This window comes from Fukomys damarensis, unplaced genomic scaffold (genome assembly GCF_012274545.1).
Source record: "Fukomys damarensis isolate Sample0158 unplaced genomic scaffold, DMR_v1.0_HiC HiC_scaffold_19, whole genome shotgun sequence".
NCBI classification, from domain to species: domain Eukaryota; kingdom Metazoa; phylum Chordata; class Mammalia; order Rodentia; family Bathyergidae; genus Fukomys; species Fukomys damarensis.
The window spans coordinates 65,219,791-65,243,721 of NW_022900931.1; the positions used below are offsets into that span (position 1 = coordinate 65,219,791).

The 23,931-nt window shown below is 52.7% G+C and overlaps 2 protein-coding genes across 2 annotated transcripts in view; one reads left to right on the top strand and one right to left on the bottom strand.

The window, feature by feature from the left end:
- Positions 1-20,866, bottom strand: part of Nup62 (nucleoporin 62) — a 22,317-nt gene extending 1,451 nt beyond the window's left edge. Inside the window, exons 1-2 of the mRNA XM_033765902.1 lie at positions 20,786-20,866; positions 157-766 (exon numbers count right to left, since the gene is read on the bottom strand). Coding sequence (XP_033621793.1) covers positions 157-702 — 546 coding nt within the window. The 5' untranslated portion in view covers positions 703-766; positions 20,786-20,866. The remainder of the gene's footprint in view (positions 1-156; positions 767-20,785) is intronic.
- Atf5 (activating transcription factor 5) overlaps positions 20,631-23,931 on the top strand; it is a 4,268-nt gene continuing 967 nt past the window's right edge. Inside the window, exons 1-3 of the mRNA XM_010640875.3 lie at positions 20,631-20,854; positions 22,256-22,549; positions 23,840-23,925. Coding sequence (XP_010639177.1) covers positions 22,372-22,549; positions 23,840-23,925 — 264 coding nt within the window. The 5' untranslated portion in view covers positions 20,631-20,854; positions 22,256-22,371. The remainder of the gene's footprint in view (positions 20,855-22,255; positions 22,550-23,839; positions 23,926-23,931) is intronic.

Consider the following 23,931-nt stretch of genomic DNA (forward strand, 5'->3'; position numbering starts at 1 on the left):
GGACGAGGTGGGAGCGGCTGCGATGGAGGCGAAGAGGGTGGGCCCTGCACTGGTGGCGGTGGCTGCTGGTGCGGGCACGGCTGGCTGGGTGGCCCCGGTTGCTGCTGTGGCTGTAGTGAAGGGCAACCCGGGAAGGGCCATGGGCTGGGTCTGGGCCGGGGCTCCACTGCCTAGAGAGCCAATGTTGAAGCCGGAGGTCCCAGCCTGGGACGAGCTTCCGCCGATGAACGAGAACCCTCCGGACGTGGAGGCTGGAGCTGTGGAGGTGGCAGAGGAACCGAACACAAAGCCAGTGGATGCCGTCCCCTGGCTGGAAGTGACAGCATTTGATAAGGCATTGGCGAGGGTGCTGCCACCAAGCCCAAAGCCGCTGGGGTTGGCCGTGACTGGGGCAGCAGCCGTACTGCTCAAGCTTGGCTTCGGAGCACTGATCCCTAAGGAGAAGCCAGTTGCCGTGGAAGCAGGAGTTGTTCCAAAAGTGAATCCTGTGGTCTGAGCTGCTGGAGCTTGGGTATTGAGCGAGAAGAGGCTGGTCGAAGGGGTACTCGAAGCCGGCTGGGAGGGCGTTCCGAAGGTAAATCCCCCAGTGCTGGGAGTGGAGAAAGAAAACCCTGTTGAGGGTGTGGTGGTTGCTGTTCTCGCGGTGCCAAATGTGAATCCGCCTGTGGAAGCGCCAGTGCTTCCGAAATTAAACCCGCTCATGGTTCCAGACTGTGGTGGCAACAGCTACTCCAACTCTCAAAGCAAATCGGCCAGCGTCTACAACCTTGGGAAGATTTTTAAAGCACAGGAAGTGACATGATCAGAGGGCAGTTTTGGAAAGGCAATCTCACTAGCACGATGGCGCATGTTGGTCTGGAGGGCGGTAGGGCTGGACTCTGCTAAATCAGCACCGTCCATGCCTGGGGCTGGGGTGCTGGGAGCTGGGTGTGCTCGGGCAGGGCAGAGCCCAGTCAGGACAGGGGACCCTGCTGCCACAGAGAAGGCAAACAGGCCCCGAATGGAGTTTAGCCCTGAGAGCAGCACGAGGGGACCCGAAACACCACCATGGAGCCTGCTCCCATCTCAGCGGGGTCCTGCTGGCTGCAAGGGGTGCCTGTGTACGGGAGCTGACCTGGCTCGTGCTGCCCTGAGTGCCACTCTGGCCGCTGAAGGCTACTCCTGGGCACACCCTCACCACTCCAGGCGACCAAGGGCATGCTACAGCCTGCCCGCTCCAAGTGGTCAGCCAGGGCACTGGGCGCTCCACCCCGGGATAAACAGACCTGGGCCAGCAGCCAGAGCCTCCCCCTTGGATTTTTCTCCAGGCGGCGGGGGAGGGGCCTTTTACAAAACTGGGTGAGGCCAAGGGTCTGCACCCGGACCAGACCTTCTCCTGGGTATCTCCTCGGCCACCACAGTGGGAGGAAATGAGACACCACAGGGCGACAGGTGGGGGTAAAGCGCACCCAGGAGCTCCAAGGCCAGCGCGTCCCTGCTCAGTCTGAACTGACTGGCATTCTTCAAAGTCCAGCTTCAGGAGCCCCTGGCAGGACCCTAGAAGCAGCAAAGGTGGGAGTTTACCTGTGGGGAGGGGGCGAGGGAGCATGAGTGCTGGACAGGGGCACTCGATACAAGATGGGCCTGGAGGGCGCTGGGATAGATGGCGACTCTCACGAGCACCCATGGGCAGGAGTCCCGTCCCACAGCAAAGATGAGCAGATGGGCTCAGAGGGCTGCAGGCATCTGTCCAGGGTCACCAGGGGGAAGTCAGGAGCTGAGCCCAAGCTGTGGGCCTGCAGAAGCCAGTGACTCCCACTGGGCCAATTCAGGAGCCCCGCTGAGCACCGACTGAAGACAGTTGTCTCCCTGCACTCAACTATGGCAGCAGTCGGAGGTGATCAGAGGCACGGCTGCGAAAAGGGCCAGGAGATCATCGTAAGGGGACAGGAGCCATCTCCCTTCTAATCTGGAGCAGTTTCTAAGTGCACTCTTTCTATAGCAAAGACCCATATTGATAGGCTTTGGGTTTTAAAAGAACCAGTTTATGAACGTGAATTCATTTTGAGAAAGAGGTGGACTCAAGCCAGTTTTTGTAATCATACGAAGGCGGGATACACTGACTTAATGAAACAAGTTCTTCTAAGCTGGCTGTCAGATTTTGGTGGTAGGCAGGGGGACCCTGAGCCAGGTGGCTGGAGACCATAAACTGGCTGAAGGCAGCAGAAAACATAACAGGCTGAACCAGGCGCGGTGGGGCAGCCTGTAATCCCAGATCTCAGGAGGCCGAAGCGCATGAGGATCCCTGCGAGTTCGAGCTGGACTGGGCTACACAGTAAATTCAAGGTCTGCCTGAACTACATAGCAAGACCCTTTCTAAAAAAGCAAAATACTGAGGTGGGAAGATTACCCTGGATACCCAGCGGGCCATAAGTATAGGTGTGATGGTACACAATGGAGGCAAGCTGGGTATAGTGGTGCATGCCTATAGTCCTAGCAGTTGGGCTAGGGCAGGACAAGCTCAAACCCAGCGTGGGCTACACAGCGAAACTCTGTCAACAAGCAAACCCTCCTCCCTACCCCGTGAACAAACAAACTCTAAAGAAAGATGGAGGCAAGCTGGGCGTGGTGGAGCACACCTGTAATCCCAGCACTCGGGAGGCTGAGGCAGGAGGGTCCCTGTGAGTTCGAGACCAGCCTGGGCTACAGAGTGAGTTCTAGGTCAGTCTCAACTACATAGCGAGACCCTGTCTCAAAAAAACAACCCCCCCCAAAGAAAGAAAGAAAGACGGAGGCAGAGGGAGTGTTGTGGGGGAGGTCACGTGCTGACGGAGGCAGTCGGAAGTGCAGTGACCTCCAGGTGCAGGAAAAGGCAGGGAAAGGGGCTCTCCTCTGGGGCCCATGCATCCTGGTTTGGCCCAGTAAAGCTCATTTCAGACGTCCGATCACAGCCATGAGGGTTTCAGTGTGCGTAGTTTTTAGACACTCGATTTGTGTTAATCTATGAGAACAGCCAGAGGAAACTGAGTAGTAAGTGAAGGAAGGGCGAAGCAGGTGGGTCTGGCAGATCTGAGGTGTGACACAGTCAACCCGAGCCAAGGTCCCCAGTGGAGCACAGCAAGGCTCTGGGGGCTCTTCCCTGGAGGCACAGGCAGGGCACGAAGCTGGGGAGGCCTGGATGGTGTGGGGAAGTGAGGAGGACGGCCAGCCGGCAAGTTCCTTTCTGAGACCCAAGTGGCTGACCTCAAGTTTAGTATGAATTCACAGTCTGCTGCCACCACCCAGCGGGGCCTCAGGCTGTGACGAAAAGTCTCAACTCTAAGGTAGCATCATTTCCAGGAAGCTAACCCCAACCCTAACAACTGGGCCCTCTGTTACCCTCACAATAGGCCACGAGGGAGGTCAGGATCTCGGTCTGGGACACAGATGGGAAAGAGGTTCAGGAGGCAGTAAGTCACTCATTTTCAACCCCACAAAATTGACACCCTTTACTTCTACTCCACCGTATGGTTCCCAGGGCACCAGTGTACCCTAACTTCCACCTAACATCTTCACATTTAAAAAATTGTTTTTGGTCCTGGGGATCAAACTCGGTCCTTGCGCCTGTGAGGCAGGTGGCGGAACCACTGAGCCAAATCCCCGGCCCTCACATTCTTATCTCCCTTCACTGGGCAGCCGGCCACCGAGGAGCGTTCCCAAGGCGCTCTGCACCTCAGTTTCCACAGCTTCGAAGTCAAGTGGCAGCCTACAGAAGCATCAACGGGGTCCGTTTCTTCTTTCCTCTCCAAGCTGGATCCTATTTCTCAGCAGCTGCTGGGGAACCCCTCCTGGCCAGGTTGGGGAGCCCTCCAACCACACTGCCGCTGGCCGGGGCACTATCAAAGCTCTTACGGGAGCTTCTGCCAAAGGTCTTTTCAATCCAGAAACATGGCTCCCTGCCCTGAGCCCCAGCCTCTTATGTGTGACTGCGCTTCACTGCTGAGCCACCTGGAGCCCGGTTTGTTCCTAGCACCCAAAGCATCCACGTAGCTACACCTACGCCTCAGTTCTCAGGAACTCAGTCTGAGAGAGCTTCTGCTATAAATAAGTTGCAGCTAAAATTGCCCAGAAAAGCATTTATAAAAAGCTCTTTGCAACTATTAAAGAGAACAGCTTTCTGCGAGGGTGCGACTAGGTGAATGGTTCCCATGAGTCAATGCTCCACTGCTCTCCAACGTCCCTGCCAGCAGGGACCTATCCCGGTGGTGCAGATGTGGTGACCCAGGCCTGCTCTGTGCTTCTGACGTGTGACTACGGACTCTGGAGCACACTACGGGCAGGTTCACCTTGTAAATGACAACGGCATGTGCCAAATACAAGCTTCAGGATCAGACTCCAGGGAGCAGCTGAGTAGGCAAAGGAGTGGCCCAGGTGAAGGCGGAGGCTGACACAGGTGTCTTGGAGCGGGAAGGGACCTGGGGTGGCTGGATGGACAGAGTGTTCAGTAAAGGCTGTCCAGACCCTGAGGATTCTTAAGAAAGGCCTGGCCCGTGCCCAGCTCCTGGGAGGGGATCCAGCTGGATGTTCCAGTGCCAGCGTTTTGGTTACCTGGGGGCTCAGGCCAAACAACGAAAGCTGAGCTGGGGGCGGGGATGCGCATTAGAGACAAAAGACTGAAGTCTGGCCTCAGGGGTGCTCCAGCCTACAGGACCGCACCCCGTACCCTCAGGCACACTTCCTGGTTGCCAGACTGAAGGCCCCTGTGAGTGAAAGTGCAGCCAACTGGAACTGCACTTTTTGCTCCTTTCCTAGGCTAGAGGCACCTGGCACGCTCCTCTTCCAGGGCAGATGTAGTGGAGCTCGCGATCAGCCCCTCAACCTGGTGCTGTGCGGCGGGATGCGCGGTACCTCAGGTGTATTCCGCATACTCCTGTCTTGGGATGGGTTTACCAGGACTCAGCACCACAGTGACCAAGGAGCACCCGGGAGCTCACACCTGGACGAACCCACGCCTCTTCCCTTTTTACTCCTGGATTTTACTCTGTACTAAGCTGTAACTGTGAGGAGACTGCTGTATTTTTGCTGAGCCTGGGGAGCCCCAGGGAAGCACAAGTGGTGGTCCTGGGAGGCACAACACCACAAGATGTGTGGGAGAAGCCGGCAGAGACACAAATTCCATGCCAATGACTCCTCCTTACACGGAGGGAGCCTCAAGGACGTGAGGGGGAAGGGACTGCCATGGCCAGGGCCAGACAGGAGAGGTACGGGCTGGAAGTTGGGGGCTGGGAGGAGGCTGGGCAGCAGTTCAAGCTGAGACAGGCCTCAAAGGACTCTGGGGACAGAGCCTGAAAAATTAGTTAGGGAATGTGGAAGCTTGTGCAAAAATTGCAGGTCTGCGCCGGTTGTGGTGGCGCACGCCTGTAATCCCAGCACTTGGGAGGCTGAGGCAGGAGGATCACTGTGAGTTGGAGACCAGCCTGGGCTACACAGAGAGTTCCAGGCCAGTCTCAACTATGTAGTGAGAGCCTGTCTCAAAAAGAAAAAAGAAAAAAATTGCAGGTCTGCTCAAGTGAACAAAGCCAGCAACAATCAGACTGGTGGAGTTTCTCCAAATGCAAACGTGAGCTTTGGTGTGTGCTTTTCTGCATTTCCAACTGTACAGGAGTGGGAAGTTTTCCTAGGAGCAGCAGGTGGGAGAGACCCAGACTGTTTCCTAGGAAAGGTGGAGGGTGTGCCTGGCTGGACAAGCCCACCCACCTCTCCCCAGGCATCTGCCTGTTTCAGAACCCCCACTTCACAGCAGGAGCAGCACCCACAGATTCGCTCTATCCCCAGTTTGAAGAAACACAGTTCTTGGTTGTCGCTACCTACATTCATTTAGTTCCACTAACCTCACCTTCATCTTCAGTTTTTTTGCCACTCCAAATCCTAACTTATCTGGACAACAATAATATAGTTACTATTGTTTTGAGACAGGGTCTTCCCATGTAGGTCAGGTTGGCTTTGAACTCCTAGTGATCCTCTTGCTTCACCCACCCAAGGGCTGGGATTATAGGCACATGCCATCACACCTGGTCCTAAATTAAAATTTTATTTTTTGGTACCAGGGATTGAACTCAGGATCTTATGCTTTTGGAGCCACTGGGCTAAATCCTTGGTTCCCGGAGTTAATTTTTAATTAAAACACTTTTTTTTTTTCCATACTGAGATTGAACCTCAGGCCTTCGTACTGAGTCACAACTCCAGCCCTTTTTATTTTGAGACAGGTTCTCGCTAAATTGCCCAGGCTGAGCTCAGACTTTTGCTACTTCTGCCCTGGCCTCCCAGAGTGCTGGGATTACAGGTACATGCCACGACGCCTAAATTATTTATTCCAAAACTTGCCCAGCATTACCCTCAGTAAAATGACAGTAACACTGGTGGATACAGGAGGGGTGGGTATCGCAGAGCAGAAACAAATGCTTTCCCTTATGACACTCGTTCACGTAACCAATAATTCTGAGCAGCTGCTGGACTAGGTGCCCTGTGGCTGTGAATGAGACATCTGTTCCCTCCTGGGGACCAGGAAGCCACAGACACCACCCATCACCAATGGCACTGTGTGCTAGAAGGGCTCAGTGTCAGGGAAAAGCAGGACAGGGTAAAGGATGCCAGGGTGAAGGCTGGGCCAGAGGCAGACAGGTATGCATCACAGGCCAACCAAGGTCTTTCAGTGGAAGGGTGTTTCCAACAGGTGAGTGGCTAGAACAGTCCTGGGGTGCCCCCTTCTCCCCAGATGTCTCCAATAGGGGTGTGTATCTGATCCTGCATTATCTGAACGGGCAAGGCAATCACAAGGGTCCTGCAGTTGCGTGAGGAGGCAGAAGAGGACAAAGTCACAGCTTGGAAGGCAGGTGGCCTCCAGAAGCTGCATCGGGCATGGAAAGGAACTCTCCCCGTCAGCCTCTGGCCCCCACAGCTGTATGAGAATAAATCTATGTTGCTTTAAAGCATTATGTCTGTGTGGTAAATTGTGCGAGCAGCCAGAGGAAACTAGGGGTGGGGATGCGGTGGAAGAACAGAGAAAGAACTGAATCTAGATAAATGGGCAGGAAAAGTCCAGAACGATGATGGCAAACCTTCTAGGGACGAGTGCCCAGACCGCAAACCAAAACTCACTCCTTTATCACAAAGCGCCAATACGGCAGTTAAAGCTCAATACCGAGGCTTTAGTTGGAAAGAACAACTCCTACACTAACATCTTTTGTTTTAAAAGAAAAACAACAAGCATGCCATAGGTTTGCCACCACTGGTCCGAAATGTGGGCGGAGAAAGGGGCTCAGTCTGAGGCGATGGGTCCCGGTGTGGACAGGAACACTGAGGGGTGGAACAACTACCCGCTGGGGCAACTGCAGGGTGGTGTGACATGTGAGTCTCTGCTCGGCGAAAGGACGCCCACGACGGAGCAGGGCCACCCGTGCTCCCGGAAACAGGCTATGCTGGTGAAGGTGCTGGTTCCACGGACAGGATTCTCCCGTTTTGTGCCCTGCTGTGTTCTCAGCTTTTTAGAACAGTGCCAGACATGCAGCAGGCACCAGATAAATGCGCATGGACAGCCTGAGAGAGAACCATAACACCACTCCTTTACCAAGCCCCAGCTTCGAACTGGACTGAGGCAGAAGCACCATGTGGCGGCACCATGAACCCTTCCTGGATGGGAAACAGACAGAGATGACGTGACTTCCCCAAGGCCACACAGGCAGCAGACAGCAGTCCCAGAACGAAATCCAGATCATCTGGGTGGGGGTCAAGGATGGAAGGCAGTGGGGTGGGCTGGGTCAGAGGCCGAGGACAGCCAGACCTGCAGCTGGAGACAGGGCAGACAAGTTTACCTTCTCCCCTCAGCGCCTAAGTGACCCTCCGGGGTGACAGGGCTACCACAGATCCCGCCCCGTCCTTCCTAAGGGACACTCCACTTCACCAAAGCAACAGCGAGTCCAGCCAAGGATTCATTTCCTAGGGCTGCTCAACAGCCTCACGAACAGGAACGTAAGGGGACCTAGTGCACTGAGGGTGGGAGGGGCGCACAGCAAACACCTGGCGTGTGCCTTCACCCAGGCCAGAATGCACTTAAGGACAGGGGCTTTTCTAGTCCTCTGTCGGCTGCCAGGCCGACGCTGCTAAGGGACAGGACCAGGCTCTGCAGCCCATTTTCTGTGGCTGAGCACCGAAATTCTTATTCTACCGTGTCTCAGTTTCCCCACCTGAAAAAGCGAGGGTGTAAAGATGCAATGATTTGACCTCCATCAGGGATGTGGAAATGCCAGGCATATCCCTGGAGCACCAGAAATTCATGCAGCAGACCGCCCCCTGGTGGTAGTGCTGTGACAACACCCAGCCAGAAGATGCACAGGAAGGACAGAGCTCTCTGAAGGACCGGCCTCTAGTCCGAAGGAATTAGCTTGTTAAAAATTAGGGGCCAGGGATTTAGCTCAGTGGTTCCACCACCTGCCTCACAGACACAAGGGCCAGAGTTCGATCCCCGGTACCAAAACAAAACAAAACAAAAACCCCACAAAACTATAGGAAGAGGACTGTGGGACCAGAGACCAGAGGCCCCAGCCAGGGACATCTGATCCCCCAAAGCTCAAACGCCCTCCCTCATGTCTCTGGGCAAGGATTCCCCACCTAAAATCCCACTTCTGTCCCCGAGCTCTCAACCTGGCATCATACCATGTCGAATAAAACGTCTCGTCACCGCTCCAATTAAATGTCCTTTGGTTCAGTTAGTTTTCCCCTCACCCAGTATCAAAGAAAACCCTCAAAGACTAGGAAACGTGGAGATTAAGCGATGAAGAGTTAAGTGCCTTGCTAGGCCGACTTCAGCAGAGGCAGAGGGGCCAAAGATCCAGCAGAGGCAGCAGCCAGAGGTGGCAGATGGGCAGAGCAGGGCTGTAGGAAGTGGCCGTAGGGTTCCCACGGGGCAGGGCTGGTCTGCTTGGAAAGACTCACCCTGACTGCTGGCGGGAGCTGTGGGTGGTCTGGGCAGCTCTGTCCAGCTCTTATACGGCCACCTGAAGGAGTATCCTTGTTGTGGTTACAGGAACTCAGCCCAGGTTGGGACCACGGACCAGCTTTTCCAGGCCTCAGGGCCATACCTTTAGTGGCTCTAAAGGCCTGGCTCCCCCACAGCATGAGGTGTCCCCAAAAGCAGGGAGGTGAGTGGCACAGAGAGGCCCCACAGGTTTTCAGCCGCCCTTGCTCCTCTCCCTGTCAGGCCACTCAGATTCTGCCCCTGACTTCCTCCAGCCCATTCCTCCCCGAGGCCTTCCAACCTCACAGGTATCCTTTCTTGCACTAAGGATCAGAGACAGTGAGGGTGGGAAAGGACGGATGTGTGGGTCTGCTTCTTAGGGGGCGGGGCAGTGAAGCTCCCCACGGACGAAGGATCAGATCTCTTGCTGGTACTGTGTTTTCTCCCTGGCTGAATCAGAGGATGTTTAACATTTAAATGCAGAGGCGTCTGTGGTGGCAAACCTATGACACGCATGATATTTGTTTTTCTTTTAAGACAAAAGATGTTAATGTAGGGAGCTGTTTTTCCTGAACTAAACCCTCAGTATTAAGGTTTAATTGCAGCGTTGACACTTGGTGATGAATACTGTGAGTTTTGGGTTGCAGTTTGGACACTTGTTTCTATAAAGGCTCACCATCACTGGGAGCGCTCCTGTGCTGGACCTGCCAGCCATAGAGGATTTGCTACACACGTCCCATTTCTCAACCAACCTGGTAACATACTGGTAGACATTTGAAAAATTACAAACTTGGCCAAACATGGTGGTGCATGCCTGCAATTCCCACATTCTGGAGCCTGAAGCAAAAGAACAGTAAGTTTGCAAGTCCAAGCCCAGCCTACAATTTAGTGAGATTCTTGTCTCAACATAAAGGGGAAAAAAAAAACGCAAAAAGGAATTGGACTGGGGAATTAGCTCAGGGTGAAGGTCTGCAATGAACTCCCAGTAACACTAAAGAGAGAAAGAGAGGCGAAGAGAGACAGACAGACAGACACACAGACACAAATACTGTGTTCCCTTGTCTCGAGCCAAGTGGCCTTCATCCCTGGAGACAGATTGTTACTTGTGCCTCTTTCCAGACATTTTCTGCAAACTTAAGCAGAAATTATAATATTCATTATGTTTATAATGAAAGGCAGCACGCTACACACAGTTCTGAACCTCTTAGACATCATTTAACACCTCTGAGGTGTCACAGTCAGCAGCTGTGTTCTCCCCGAGTCTCCCACAGGAGTGCCTGCCTCTGCTACCTGCTACAGGGGGTGGGACCTAAATGGCTCTCGGATCTATAGGTCTTCAATCTTCTCTTTCTTTGCCTTGGAAAATACTCTCTCCACCCAAAGAAGTCACTGCAGAGTTAATTAGCAACTATATTCTCCTTGCCACTCCTGAGGCCTGGCACACCCCCATGGAGCTCAGGTGCAGAAACAAACAGCAACTTTCCCCATGGGAAAAACCAATTAGCTCAGACACACACAGTAAAGAAGCCAGGAAGCAAGCAGAAGAGTAGATTTTAAGGATTCTCTCTCTCAATGGGGTCTTGCTGTGTTCCACAGACTGTTTTCAAACTCCTAGGCTCAAGGAATCCACTGTGTCCAGCTCCTAAGGAGGATTCTAGAATCATCACGTTAATATAAAGTAATAGGACCGGAAGCTATGTGAGGAATACTGTGGTGCTGGGGTCCTTACCTTCTGCAAAGAACTGTTTTGTTTCTTGTGCACTGAACTGCTATGATGCCGCCTGTTTAACGTTTAAACTTTAACCACACAGTTATTGCACCAGCCTTAAAAACATTTTTGGAAGATCACCAATAAAGTTAAGCTTCCCTTTAATGCTACGCTGCACCATGGTCTCTAGCACCTGTGCATGCGGTAACCCACTAGTTCACCTACACATGCATCACTCTACTGGTTTTCATTCCCTCTGGGTGTGTCCACGGTGGGTGGGGACACATCACATTTATCTACGCCTTTTCGGTGGGCACGTCTAACTTTCATTACCAGCAGTGCCGTGACAGCATTCTCCTCATACCTCCTGGGGTGAAGGAGCAGGCGTCTTCCCAAGCAGATCCCCAGAGTTGGGCTCCAACCTGCCTGCACTGTTCCACTCTAACCAGCACTGCCTGAAAGAACTATTTCCCTCTAGGCAAACAGTACCCAAAGATCACAAAATATTTGATGATCTCATGAAGTAAATGCATTTATTAAAAATAATGAGCTGAGGGGCCAGGGATTTAGCTCAGTGGTTCTGCTGCCAGCCTTGCAAGCACAAGGTCCTGAGTTCAATCCCCGGTATCTAAAAAAAAAAATAATGAGCTGAAAGCCAGGCATGGTGGTCAGTTTGTCGTCTCAGCACTCAGGAAGCTAGCGTAGGACGATTATAAGTTTGAGGACAGCCTTGGCTACACAGCGAGCTCAAGGCCAGGCTGAACCACATAGCAAGATCCTGTTTCAAAAGAGTTGGAGCCAGGCTTGGAATCTAATCATCTTGGGAGGCTGAGGCAGCAGGATCTCATGTTCTAGCCCAACCTGCCCGAGTTTAGGAGATCCTAACTCAAGAAATAAAAAAAGGCTGGAGGCATAGCTCACTGCAAGCAACTGAATTTAATTTCTAGTACCGAGAAAAGAAACACATAAATAAAAAAATGATGAAAGACACTCGCCATTGTGTACTCTCCGTGTGCTGGCGCATGCTGACTAATTCACAAATACGGTATACACCATTCATTCAACAAATATTCATCCAGATGTAGGACTGGTCCTATGCTGGCCAGCAAAGATAAGATAGCTGTATGGTGGTGTACACCTGTAATCTCAGCTACTGGAGAGGCTGAGGCAGGAGGATAACAAATTTGAGGTCAGCCTGGACAACTTAGGAAGATCTGGTCTCAAAACAAAGACGGGTTTGGGAGGTAGCTCAGTGTGGAGGCCCTGAGTTTAATCCCCACTACTGCAAACCATGCCATCATATGTGTCTAAGGCAGAATGAAAACTCAAGTTTCCTGCCCTCAAATAATTCAGAGTTTACTGATTAGAGGCAAACTATAGGACAACAAGCAGGACACTGAAAAAGAACTACGGCCAGAATCTACTGTTGTAGTGGATGGGGGAAGAGAAGGAAGGTTTAATAAAAAGCCTCCTAGAGGAGCAGGCGCCATTCAAGGCTGCCACTGGAGGATGAGGGCAGAAGGGGTGATGGGTTTTGGCAAAAGCTCAGACAGGTAAGGGCCTACAGCCCTGGGAACCAGGAGACCACAGCGCCAACAAATATGGCAGATGGCAGCTGTGCACGTCAAAAGATATTCAGAACCATTAGCCATCCAGAAAATACAAAGCAGGGCTAGGGATTTAGCTCAGTGGTGCCGCAAGTTCAAGGACCTGAGTTCCATCCCTGGTACCATAACAAAACAAAATATAAAAACAGAAATTACAAAGCAAAACCTCAATGAGGTACCACTTCACCCATTAGGGCACTGTAATAAGAAAGATGAGTAGGTATTATTGATACAGAAAATGGGCCTAGTGGTACACACTGACCCATCCCACAGCATAATTCCAGTGGGAGGATGAGGAAGTGTTGAGGCCCAGCCATGAAACGCATAGTGGTGGGGCCAGGCTACAGCTCCAGAGCAGTCTTGAGGCCTGCTGCTGACCTGCTCAGTAACAGAGAAGTATGCCAAAGGTTACAGACTTCCTGGCTGTGGGAAAGCCACCATCACAGGGCTTCTAAGGCAAGACAACATCTGCTGAGGGAAATACAAAAGGCAGGCATCCAGGTATGGGGAAGGACCTTAAACCTACTCCCTTTGAGATGCCAAACTTTCCTATTTTATTACCCTAATCTTACTTAAACTGGTTCCTGGAAAAGTACACCCCCCCTTCTTCCTGCATAATAAAAGTGGGGCCACAGCAGAGTTCCCTGAGTCTGTCCACTAGAGGCAGGCCCCTCTTGGTCACCCTTGTACCTTGAATACTCTCTCTCTTTTATTCTTCATTATCCTCCCTATAGGTACTCTAGGGTCTGACAGTCCCTGGCAGGGACGAGCCCAGCCTGGGAAACTCAGTGATGGATGAGATCCTGCCTCAAAAATTAAATGCATGAATGGGCTGGGGCGTAGCTCAGTGTGAAGGTCCTGGGCTCAATCTCTAGTACTGCAGGCAAAACAAAAGCAGAAATAAAAATGGCTGGGTGTACGGCTCAATTAGTAGGAGCCCTTGGCTCCATCCCCTCTATTAGGGAGAGGAGAGAAAAGGAGGAAAGCACTGGTGGAGCCATGGTGTAAATGAACCTTGATGCTGAATGAAGCCAGAAACCAAGGTTAAAACCTGCATGATTCTATTTAAATGTCTAGAATGAGCAAATCCAGACAGGAAGTAGATTAGTGTGGCCTAGGGCTGGGCAGGAGGAAAAGACTGAGAGGCAAGGCCCAAGGGTTTCTTTTTTGGAGGGACAAAAACATCCTGAAATTGATTTGGCAGTGGTCGCACAACTCTGTAAATGCATTAAAGCCACCGACCTGGACTTTGCTAAAGAGAAATGATTTGCACACTAAACCAATGAACTAACCACGGGGCTCTAGGAAGGTGTGGAGGGCAGCAGTGACTCTTCAGAGGTGGGCAGGTGAGGCTCACTCCTAAACACAGGACCACACTTCCTCCTGGGGTGGCTGGTGCTGCTGGTTTAGAACTGGCTAGGAGGAGGACTGGAAATGCTCTGGTCACCTGCATGTGCTGTCAGGAGGCTCCACAGGGGATGCAGACAGGTATGGAGAGGACACCAAGACCTGGGGTGGAGCTGAGGCAGCAGGTGGACAGGCGCATGCATGTGACCACCGCCTTCCTTTTCCTGGGCCTTTCTCCTCTCATCAACACAAACTTCCCAGGAGAGAGTGATGTCAGTAGGGAGGGAGGAAAGGGGACAGGCTAGGTCACTATGGAGATGCTGCCTTGGCGGTTTCTCTGGCAAACAGGTAAAAGCAGCCAAAGGAAGGGGTCCAGTGGCTCTGCTTCTGGGAATTAGAAGCAACCCCAGTCCTTTACCAGCTGCCAGATAGTCTCATCATTAACATTTCACAGGAATTTGTGGTGTGCCAGGCTCTGTTTTCAGGGCTTTACCTGCACTGACTCGTTTTCCCTAGCAGCTTTACCAGGTGAGAACTACCATTCCCACTTAAAAGATGAGCAAACTGAAGTCAAGAGAACTTAAGTAACTTGCCCAAAGTCACACAGCATTAGGACTTTGATCAGGTTGTCTGGCTTCACATCTGAGCTGCTAACTGTGGAAACAAAAGGGTTAAAATTCATTCTCAGCGGCCCAAATTCTCTGATAACACACTTTGGCCTAGGATGTACTGGACAGTCACAAAGCTCTGCACCAACAAGGACTAAAAGGGAAATAGAAAAACCACCCTGTCTTACCCCAAGCTGTTATCGTTCCCAAAAGGGTAAAACACACAGATGCCTTTGTGTAAGCCTGAAGAGTCTTTCGGGAAGCCTAAGCAAGAAGCCATGTCGCTCTGTAACTTTGATGCACAATCTCAATTACAGTACAGGAGCCTCTGGATTAAAAAAGAACAGGAAAGATACCTACATTTGCCAATTCAGTCCCTTTCCGGCATCTTCATTCTCTCATAAAAGCCCTAGTCTCTCACCCGTTTGATTTTTCTCTTGGAATCTTGCCTGCCGTCCCTCAGTGTACTCAGGGACCTAAGTAAAGGCCCATCTTTCGTACGTTCCTCGTGTTGGTTCTTTTTACTGCCCACACCAAGCCCCCTGATCCAGCCTCACTACTGCGATGTCCAGGATGTGCCCTTGCTAACACCCCAGGGTCCCTGTGAGGGGTGATCTTGCTGCTGCAGAGAGTGATGCATTCCCATGGCCTCAGGCTAAGGCTTTAGGGCCAAACCGGAAGAGAGGGAGTAACAATCCATCAGCCCCCGCCCCCTAAGAGGGGCCCTCTCAATCCTGCCAACACCAGCACAGGGCGTCAGTCTGTCCCTGGTTCTCAGTGATTTTCTGGAGGGAGAACTTGGCTCCTCATGCACTCTGCTATGGCCAGAGGATCACAAATTTGGGAAGGGGAAATTGCAGAACACAAAGGTTATAATGGTCTACAGGTGGAGTTCTAAACACACTGATTTGTGAGGGTTTTTCTTTTTCTGAAGTATTTGCTAACATTAAAAACTTTGCTTTCCTAGAGAAAAGGGGGTTTGCAACTTTTCTGTAAAACCAGCAGCTCCTCTCCTCAGCCAGGCATGGTGATGAATAACTGTAAAGCCCAGCACTCGGAAGATGGAGGCAAGCAGATCACCAAGGCCACCCTGGGCTACATACAGTGAGTTCAGTGAACTGCATAGGGAAACCTTGTCTCAAAAACCCCAAAACAACAACAACAACAACAACAACAACTCCACCTCAGCAGCTCCTCATTGCTGGGCCAGTGCTGCTGCAACTGATGTAACACCTGTCCCTTCCAAGAGCAGGTAGTCTAGGAGTTGCATGCGATCTCCCCCACCACTGGCCACCCAGGGACCTGGCAACAGCTCTTGCTGAGCCAGGCACTGGTCTAGGCCTTTGCGGCCCGGTCCCTGCGAGCACATGAGAGAGAGGTCGCCCTAGGGCTGGCCCTGTCCTCTATCTCACAGATGAGGGAACCGACCGAGAGGGGATATATGCTAGGCTAGATAATGGTCACATGCTGGTCCCCAGAACCCGTGACTGTAACCCATATGGCACAGGGGTCTCTGCAGACACGACTGAAGTCAGACCTTCCGAGGCGGACATTACCGATTACCTTGGCAGGCCTTAGGTTGAAGCACAGGATCCTATAAGACATATGGTGAGAAGATCCCAGAAGAAAGTAGAGGTGACCGTGAAGCAGAGGCTGGAGTGAGGGAGAAAAGGGCCACAAAGCCAGAGAACAAGCTGGCATATGGAAGCTCGGAAGGCCAGGGAGCAGATTCTTCTCTGCAGCCTCCAGGAGGGACACCGCTCTGCCCTGCGGGACTGGAAGACGGTAAATGAGGCTAGTCCTGAGCCACTAAGTTTGTGCTAACTTGTCACAGCAGTAAGAAGACACTACTCAGAAGGCAACACCCACGATGCAGGGCCATGGGGCCTAACCAGGCTCTGAGAGCTGTGGTGGCTTTAGCCTAAGGGCCAAGGTGGCCTGAGGGCAGGGGAAAGGCTCTGAAGGACTCTGAGCCCCGGGGCCACCCTTCCCCCAGCCGAGCTGACCTTGGCCTTGCTGCCCTTGTTTGCTAGGACGCCCACCTCCAACCCCTGTCCCCTGGCCTACGTGACCCAGCGACTCTCCCTGCTGCTGCTCAGGGGCCGTGGTACCAGTTTCTTCTCTATGAAGCACTCATTTAAAAAAATGTGGTGGTGCGTAGGCAGGCAGCAGCACAGGGTGAGGGCTGTGGGGAAATTTCTGGGAACGAGGAAGGTCGTGACCCTACCTCCAGGTGCTCGGGGAAACAGTCACGTATGCAGGCATCGTCAGGAGCCTGAAAGCAGCACCAGGTGTGAGAGAAGGGGAAGCAGGATGAGCTGTACAGAGCCCCAGCTCCTAAGAGGAGCCAAGCTTTGCCTATGTCATTTCCTTAACCCTCCAGCATGCGGAGCCTTTAGGGACGGTGGGGGAGGGGGAGAGCGTGCTCACAGGATGCCTCCCTTGGTCCAGGCCCTGCTCTAGGCGTTCTAGCTACATCGATCTACTTAGTTCTCACCACTACCCTATGCGCAGGTCCTGCCAGCACCCCCATCAGAGATGACGAGATTTGCCAAGGGACACAGAAACGGTGGTGTTGGAATACGAACCAGCAGGCTGGCCCTGACCCACCTTGCAGAAGGTACTTGAGGCCGCTGCCTGTACCCCTCACTAGGATGTGGGCTGTGGGCTCAGGACAGAGACCTAGACCCATCTGATGCAAAACTCAGAGCCTTTTCCATCACACCAGGCGGCTCTCTGGATTGGGAAACCAGAGGGGTTGCTGCAATAGGGCAGGAGGGGAGGGTGAGATAGGCCCGGATCAATCAAATTGGGCAACTATGAGCAGCAAACCTGAGGTGAAGGTCCAGGAATGGAGACCTCGCAGGGCCCTGAAGGTGAAAAGGGTGTGGAGACTTGGACTCTGCCTAAAGAGCTGTTGTGATTCTGCACAAGCTCCTTTACCTCTCATAAACCTTGTCTCCTGCAAGCCAAGCTTGGGGCCACTGCGAGCGAGGTTCCTCCTTGGCATCAAGTCCCAGGATCAGGGTTCTGCCCAGACATCTGCCCCCCCAAACTTCTGCCCCTGTGCTGCGCTGTGCTGTGGCCACTTCCTCATCCAGGGCTCTGCTACCCAGGAGTGGTTGCCAGGTGTGCCAAGGCCCTCTGAGAATTCCCTCACTCCCCCTCCCCATCCAAGAGCCAGGGCTGATGCAATCTGCCTGCAACTGCCACCTCACTCCCGGGGCCAGGCCCCTCCGCACTGAAAAAAGTCCCCAGCAGCCCCACCCCACCGAGTCTTGGTTGGCCACCAGCCTGGGTCTGGAATGGCCACTTGCAAGGGCTCAGGGTGTCAGGACCTGGTGTGGCAGGCAACCATCATTATTGGCCACCAAACACCAGAACACCCTGAGAAGGGCTGAGCGGCTGTGTGTGAACTGGCGCACAATGGAGTCAAGCTGCTTAGGTGGGGCAGGGCTGAAGTGGGTAGGATCCAAGAGTCAGAGAGAGCAGGGACGGGCCAGGACAGAGGCACTGCAGTCCCTCAATGATGTCTTCCCAGGCAGCACGTGCCACATACAGCCAGCAACAGGATGCTCCTACTAAGCCAATTCATGTCTAGCTGTTAAAAAATACTCTACCTCTCAAAACACTCAATTCCGGCCTGAAACAAAACCAAATTAAAGCACATGCCATAAAACACTCAGCCAACATTCTTCAAAACTGTCAAGGTCACAAAAGACAAAGGAAGTGGGAAGTGCCAACCATCAGAAGAGGGTAAGGAAATGCGATGCCTGAAGAGAATGTGGTGCCCTGGAACAGAAAGAAATAGGGCACTACCAGTGGAATCAGAGTAGAGCCTGGTGTTCAGACAACACAACGCACTGATGTCGGTTCCCTCACGGTGACAAACGTATCGTATGTTATAGTGACCAAGATGTTAACAGGGAAAACTGGGCGAAGGGCATAAAGAAGTTATCTGCACTTCTGTGTGTGTGTGTCTGTGTGGGGGTACGGGGGATTGAACCCAAGCAATAATGAGCCACATTTCACTCAGCTCTTTAAAATAATTTAGAATTTATTTTTATTTTATTTTTTGGTACCAGGGATTGAACTCAGGTCCTTGCGCTTGCGAGGCATGCAGTGGAACCACTGAGCTAAATCCCCAGCCCTATTTTTATTTTGAGACAGGGTCTTGCTAAGTTGTCCAGGCTAGGCCCAAACTTGAGACCCTCCTGCCTCAGCCCCCCAGAATGCTGGGATTACAGGTGTGCACTACCACACCTGGGGATCTGTGCATTATTTATGCAACTTTTCTGAAAATCTGAATTTCTTTCTTTTCTTTTCTTTTAGTACCAGGGATCGAACTCGGAACCTTGTGCTGTCAGGCAGGCGGCAGCACCACAGAACTAAATCCCAGGCCCTGAAATTATTTCAAAATAAAAGTTTATTTAAAAAAAAAAAATCTATGGCTGGGTGTGGTGGTGCACATCTATAATCTCACCACTGGGAGGCTGAAGCAGGAGTATTGCTGTGAGTTTTAGGCCAGCCGCAATTATACAGCATGACTCTGTCTCAAAAACCCAAAAATAAACATGATATCCATGGGTTGAGGTGTAGTTCAGGACAGATGTCTTACCTAACCTGCTCAAGGCCCTGTGTTCAATACCCAGCACAAAACATAAAAACGCCTAAACCAAGTGTGGCTGTGTCAGGAGGATCACTTCAGTCCAGTTTCAGACAGCGAGATCCGGTCTCAAAACAAAGGAAATAACCTAGTCCTCGGGATAACCTTAAAGGTCCCTCAGAAGACCTCCAGCAGTGTTTCCACAGCCTAGTCCCAATGCCACCTGATACACTGCTCAGTATCTACGCTGGGAAGTGGAAAAAGTTAGTCCTCAAGCCTCCTTTGGAAGGTTTTTGGGCACTTATCCTATAACCAGAGATAGAGCACATCCACCTCAGTAACAGCAGTGGAAACAGACCTTTATATGCAGCACCTACTGTGTGCCAGCCACTAGTCTACATGTCTGACATGGATTAACCCATTTAGTCCTCAAACAGTTCTAAGGGGTAGCTTACAGTGAAAGCTACTTTTTGCCACAGAGGAAACCAAAGCACAGGAAAGTAAAGGAGAACGCCAGGGCCACAAGCAAGGTGCAGTCAGGGCTTGGACCCAAATAAATACTCTGGGATCCAGAATCTGTGCTCTTAACCTCTACTGTATATATTACCTAGGTTTTAACACAGCCCCTGTGCAGCCAAGGAGATAAAGGACAATCGCTCAGACACTGGTAGGATTAAACAGTGAGTCCCCTGAGGGAAGAGGGTCGGATCCTAAGGACTCCAGCATGCAACTGGGACATGGGGATGAAGCCTGTGTGTAACTCTTGTGGTTCACCCATCCTTCTCCGGGTCTTGTTCAGTCTCTTAATTGCCCTAGAAAGAAGGCTGAGGGTCAAGGATTTAGCTCAGTGGCACAGCACCTGCCTTCCAAGTGCAGGTGGGCTGTCCTGATGTGGATGGATGAAGGGATAGGGTTTCTGTAACAGAGGAAAGACACGCGCTAGTGTGGGTGACAGAAGGCATAGGAGGGGCAGGATGGCTACCATGCACTTTTACTAAATGAAATACATCTCTCTTTTTTCGGCAATGTTGGATGCCAATTCCTACCTAGTAGTAGGGAGCAGCTGAGACTAAGGACTGAAAGGAAATCAGAGCAATGCACAGGGGCTGTAGAAAAGGCTGTATCCTTGGGGACAACGGAGGGGGGCAATGGGGTGCCTGGAAACTGAAACCTTGGAGGGCTGCAAGGGTTAAGTGTCTGGGGCTCTTTCAGGGTGTGGGGAGGATGATGGGCTCCAGGCTTCCTATTAATGCACTAAATAGCTCACCTTTGTGCTTAAGAGCTCTGGGGACACTGTCTAGTTTGATTTTCATAAATTACTACACCATGCAGAGTTGATTTTTCTCACTTACAGAAAGGGAAATGAGGCCTGAACAGTTATTTGTCTAAGGCCGCCCTGACAGTTTTAAGACCTAAATCCAGAGCGGCCTGTGACTCCAGTAAGACTCTAACTCAGGAGAGTTCTCAGGGTGGGACGGCGGTCGGGGGATGAAATGAAAGAAGAGAGAACTGGTGCGGGTCAGGGGAGAGGACGGAGTCGATCTCTAAAACCAGGCGGCGGCCTGGCCCTCGGGGTCATACAAGGCAAAGGTCTAGGGTCGGACGGTGCTGGAGGCCGGTGCCCAGGTCTACGGGAAACCGGAAAACGCCGAGGGTTGTTACGGGGAGGGTTGCAGACACGTGGATTCCCACGAGGCCAGCGGCCAGCCCCTCCCGGCTGGGGGCACACGGGGGCGGGGCGCGGAAGGATCCAGGCGGGTCGTGCGGCACCAGCCCCGGTATATCTGTCCTCGGTCCCCGGGGCCGCCCCATTCCCCGTCCTCGCATCACGATCTTTTTCTTACACTACCGCAGCGCCGTCACCGCCTGCGCACTCCCGGCCATGGCTCTGTAGCCGCCACCCCTTTGTGCCCCCAGCAGTCTCCGCGCTCACCGCACCTTCGCTCCCGCTCCCGACTTCTTTCTTCAACCGAGGCCGCCGCCGCCTCTCCTTTCCACAGCCATGGAGTGAGTAACCGCTCGCCCCTCTCCCTCCAACCGCCTTTCCCGCCCTTTCGCAGCTCGCGGTCCTCAAGGCCCGGCTTGCGGGTGGCGAGCCGCGAGCATGGAATCACGGTCGCGCAGGCGCAGAAAAGAAAAAAGGGCCGCGGGCGCGCAGCTGAGCATGCGTATTTGGGTCGAAGGTGGGGCGAGTTTTTCCGGAGAGCTGTAGTGCGAAGCTGGTGCGTGTCGAGTTGCGCCTGCGCACTACTGCCCAACAGCGACTCGTTGCTTAATGCGCCTCAGCCCACTAAAGCTCGTATTCCGCCTGAAGGGCGGGCCTTGAGTCTCCTCACAGGCGCTTTGAGCCCCGGGCCTGAACGAAAAATGGCTGAATCCTCACATGGAGCGTGTGCTTTGATCCCCAGAAGGATGGGGGTTGTTTAGCTGTTTTCCACTTCTCCGCCTGCCCCTTCCACCCTGCTGGCTCCACAGTGCTCTGGTTCACAGCCCAGCTTCCCTCCATTTCAGGATCGTACTGGAGCGGGGACTGGTTTACATTGCCATGGCAGAAGGCAGAGCTTACAAGCAGTTTATTAAGTGGGTGCTTAACACTATGGGAGGCTGAGGCTGGAAGATCACAAATTCGATCCCAGCCTGAGCGACTGAGGGAGCCTTCCCCTCCCCCTTCTCAAGCTAATGGAAAAAGGGCTAAGGATGTAGCTCAGTGAAGGCCTAAATTGAGTCCACGGTATTTAAAAAAAAAACAAAACAAAAAAGTGGGTGGAGTCAGGACCACATCCTAGCGGAGCGTAGGGAGAGTGGGGTTTGGGGGAACCCAACGAGAGGAGGGGCGGGGCCCAGAAAGTTGCGTATTAGCTGAGGAGCGTGGTTCACTGGGGCTAGGAGGCGGGGACTCTGTATTTCTGGTTAGGGGCGGAGCTATGTGAACGGTGAGGGGTGGGGCTTGTAGGGACTGGAAATCACAGTGAAATTTAAAGAAAAGGGTGGGACCTGAAAGGGACCGGAGGTGGCGGAATTCTCCTGGGAACTGACCTGAGTCCCATCTAGGAAGGGAATTGGGGCCTAAGGGAAATATTTTAGAGAAAGTCACATGGCTGAAGGAAAATTCCCCAGGGGCTGAGTGGTTTTATGAGGGCCAATATGAGGTGGGCGGGAGGGGTTTGAGGTAATTCCCCTGGGAAAACATTGAGGTTCCATATTGGGGCTTGGGAATTCTAAAGAAAAGAATTCCCTTGGGAGTGGGTGGGGCTCTAAATTTGGGGAAAGAAAGGGAAGATTTAGGGTTCTGATTGGACTTGGCTTGGTCCCAAGCCTCGCCGGAAGGGGGAGGGGCGTGCAGGTGGTGGCCGGGCTGGTGGGTGAGGCCAGTGCTGATCCCACCCCACTGTCATCTCCCACACACAGGTCCTCCACCTTCGCCTCCGTGTCCGTCTCCATCCAGCTGAACAACCTCTGGAGCCTCCTCCCTGCCGTCGGTGCTGCTTCCATTGCTACTCGTGCTCAGCACCTGTGCCTCAGCCATGTCACTCCTGGCGACCCTGGGGCTCGAGCTGGACAGGGGCCTGCTCCCAGCTAGCGGGCTGGGCTGGCTTGTAGACTATGGGAAACTCCCCCTGGCCCCTGCCCCCCTGGCCCCCTATGAAGTCCTTGGGGGAGCCCTGGAGGGCGGGCTCCCAGGGGGAGGAGAGCCCCTGGCAGGTAAGGGCCAGTAGGGTGAGCCGAGGTTGGAAGGCAAGGGAACAAGGGACACAAGAACCCATTCATTTAATCATTCAGTTGATACAGTCAGGGAGTGCCCACTCAGTGTGGCAAGCACTGTCCTGGTGCTGGCGTACAGCTGGGAATTGGTGACATTACATCCTCCTGGGCCGACGGGCAAGCGGCAAAGGTGATATATTGAGATAAATGTGGGATAGTGGCAGACACACAGCAGCTGAGCCAAGGCGCAAAGGGAGCCAGTTTAGCTAGGTAGGAAACCCTTTCCAAGTAGGTGACATGGACTGCAGAGTAGAACAGCAGAAGAAAAGACCCAAAGGAAGCGCATGTCAGGGGGAGGCATCACATAAGCGGATTCAGAGGCAGACATCTATTCATGACTACACCCCAGATACTTGACACAGTGTTGTTAGTAACTAATGACTATCTGGGCATGGTGATTCACGCCTGTAGTCCTAGCTGCTCAGGAGGATGGGGTCATCCTGGGCAACATAGAGAGACCCTGTCAAAAAAATAGAGATAAACCAAGGTGCGAGTGCCTGTGTGCGAGTGAGGTGATCTTGTTTGCTTTTTATGAATAAATTACTAGGTGGGCCAGAGATTTAGTTCAGTGGCACTGCGCCTACCTGGCAAGCAAAAGGTCCTGGGTTCGATCCCTGGTACCCAAAAGTTATATATATATATATTAGGAGTGAGGAGCCGTGGCACGTGCCTATAGTCTCAGCTCTCTGGGAAACTGAGGTAGGATTGCAACTTCTGTCACAGCCTGGGCAACTTGGTGACATAGCAAGACCCTGTCTTAAAATAAAAAGTTTAAAGGGGTGGGGCTCAGTGAAATGGCTCTGGGTTCAATCCCCAATATTGCCAAGTAACCAAACCAAAGTACGCAAAACAACAAACCAGAAGAGGACTAGAGTAAGTCAGAGAGCCAGGCCAGGTGGCCCAGGCCGGTAATTCCTGCACTCTGGGAAGCTGAGGCAGAAGAATCACAAATTCGAACCCACACTAGGCAACTTAGTCTTAGCAAGACCCTGACTTAAAAGATTTAAATAAAAAGGGCTGAAGATGTAGCTCTGCGGGAAGGCCCGGAGTTCATTCCCTAGTGTGGAGTCGGGATGAGAGAGCAGGAAAAGTCAGAGACCACAGGATACTGGTAAAACTGTTGAGGGCTTGACTGGTTAGTTAGTCTACTGGTAGTCAGCTGGCTGGTTGCTCCACGGACTGAGACCCAGAGTGCTACAGGACGCTTTGTGTCCCCCCTCCGATCCCCAGGTGATGGCTTCTCGGACTGGATGACAGAGCGAGTTGACTTCACGGCCCTCCTCCCTCTGGAGCCCCCGCTGCCCCCAGGCACCCTCCCCCCA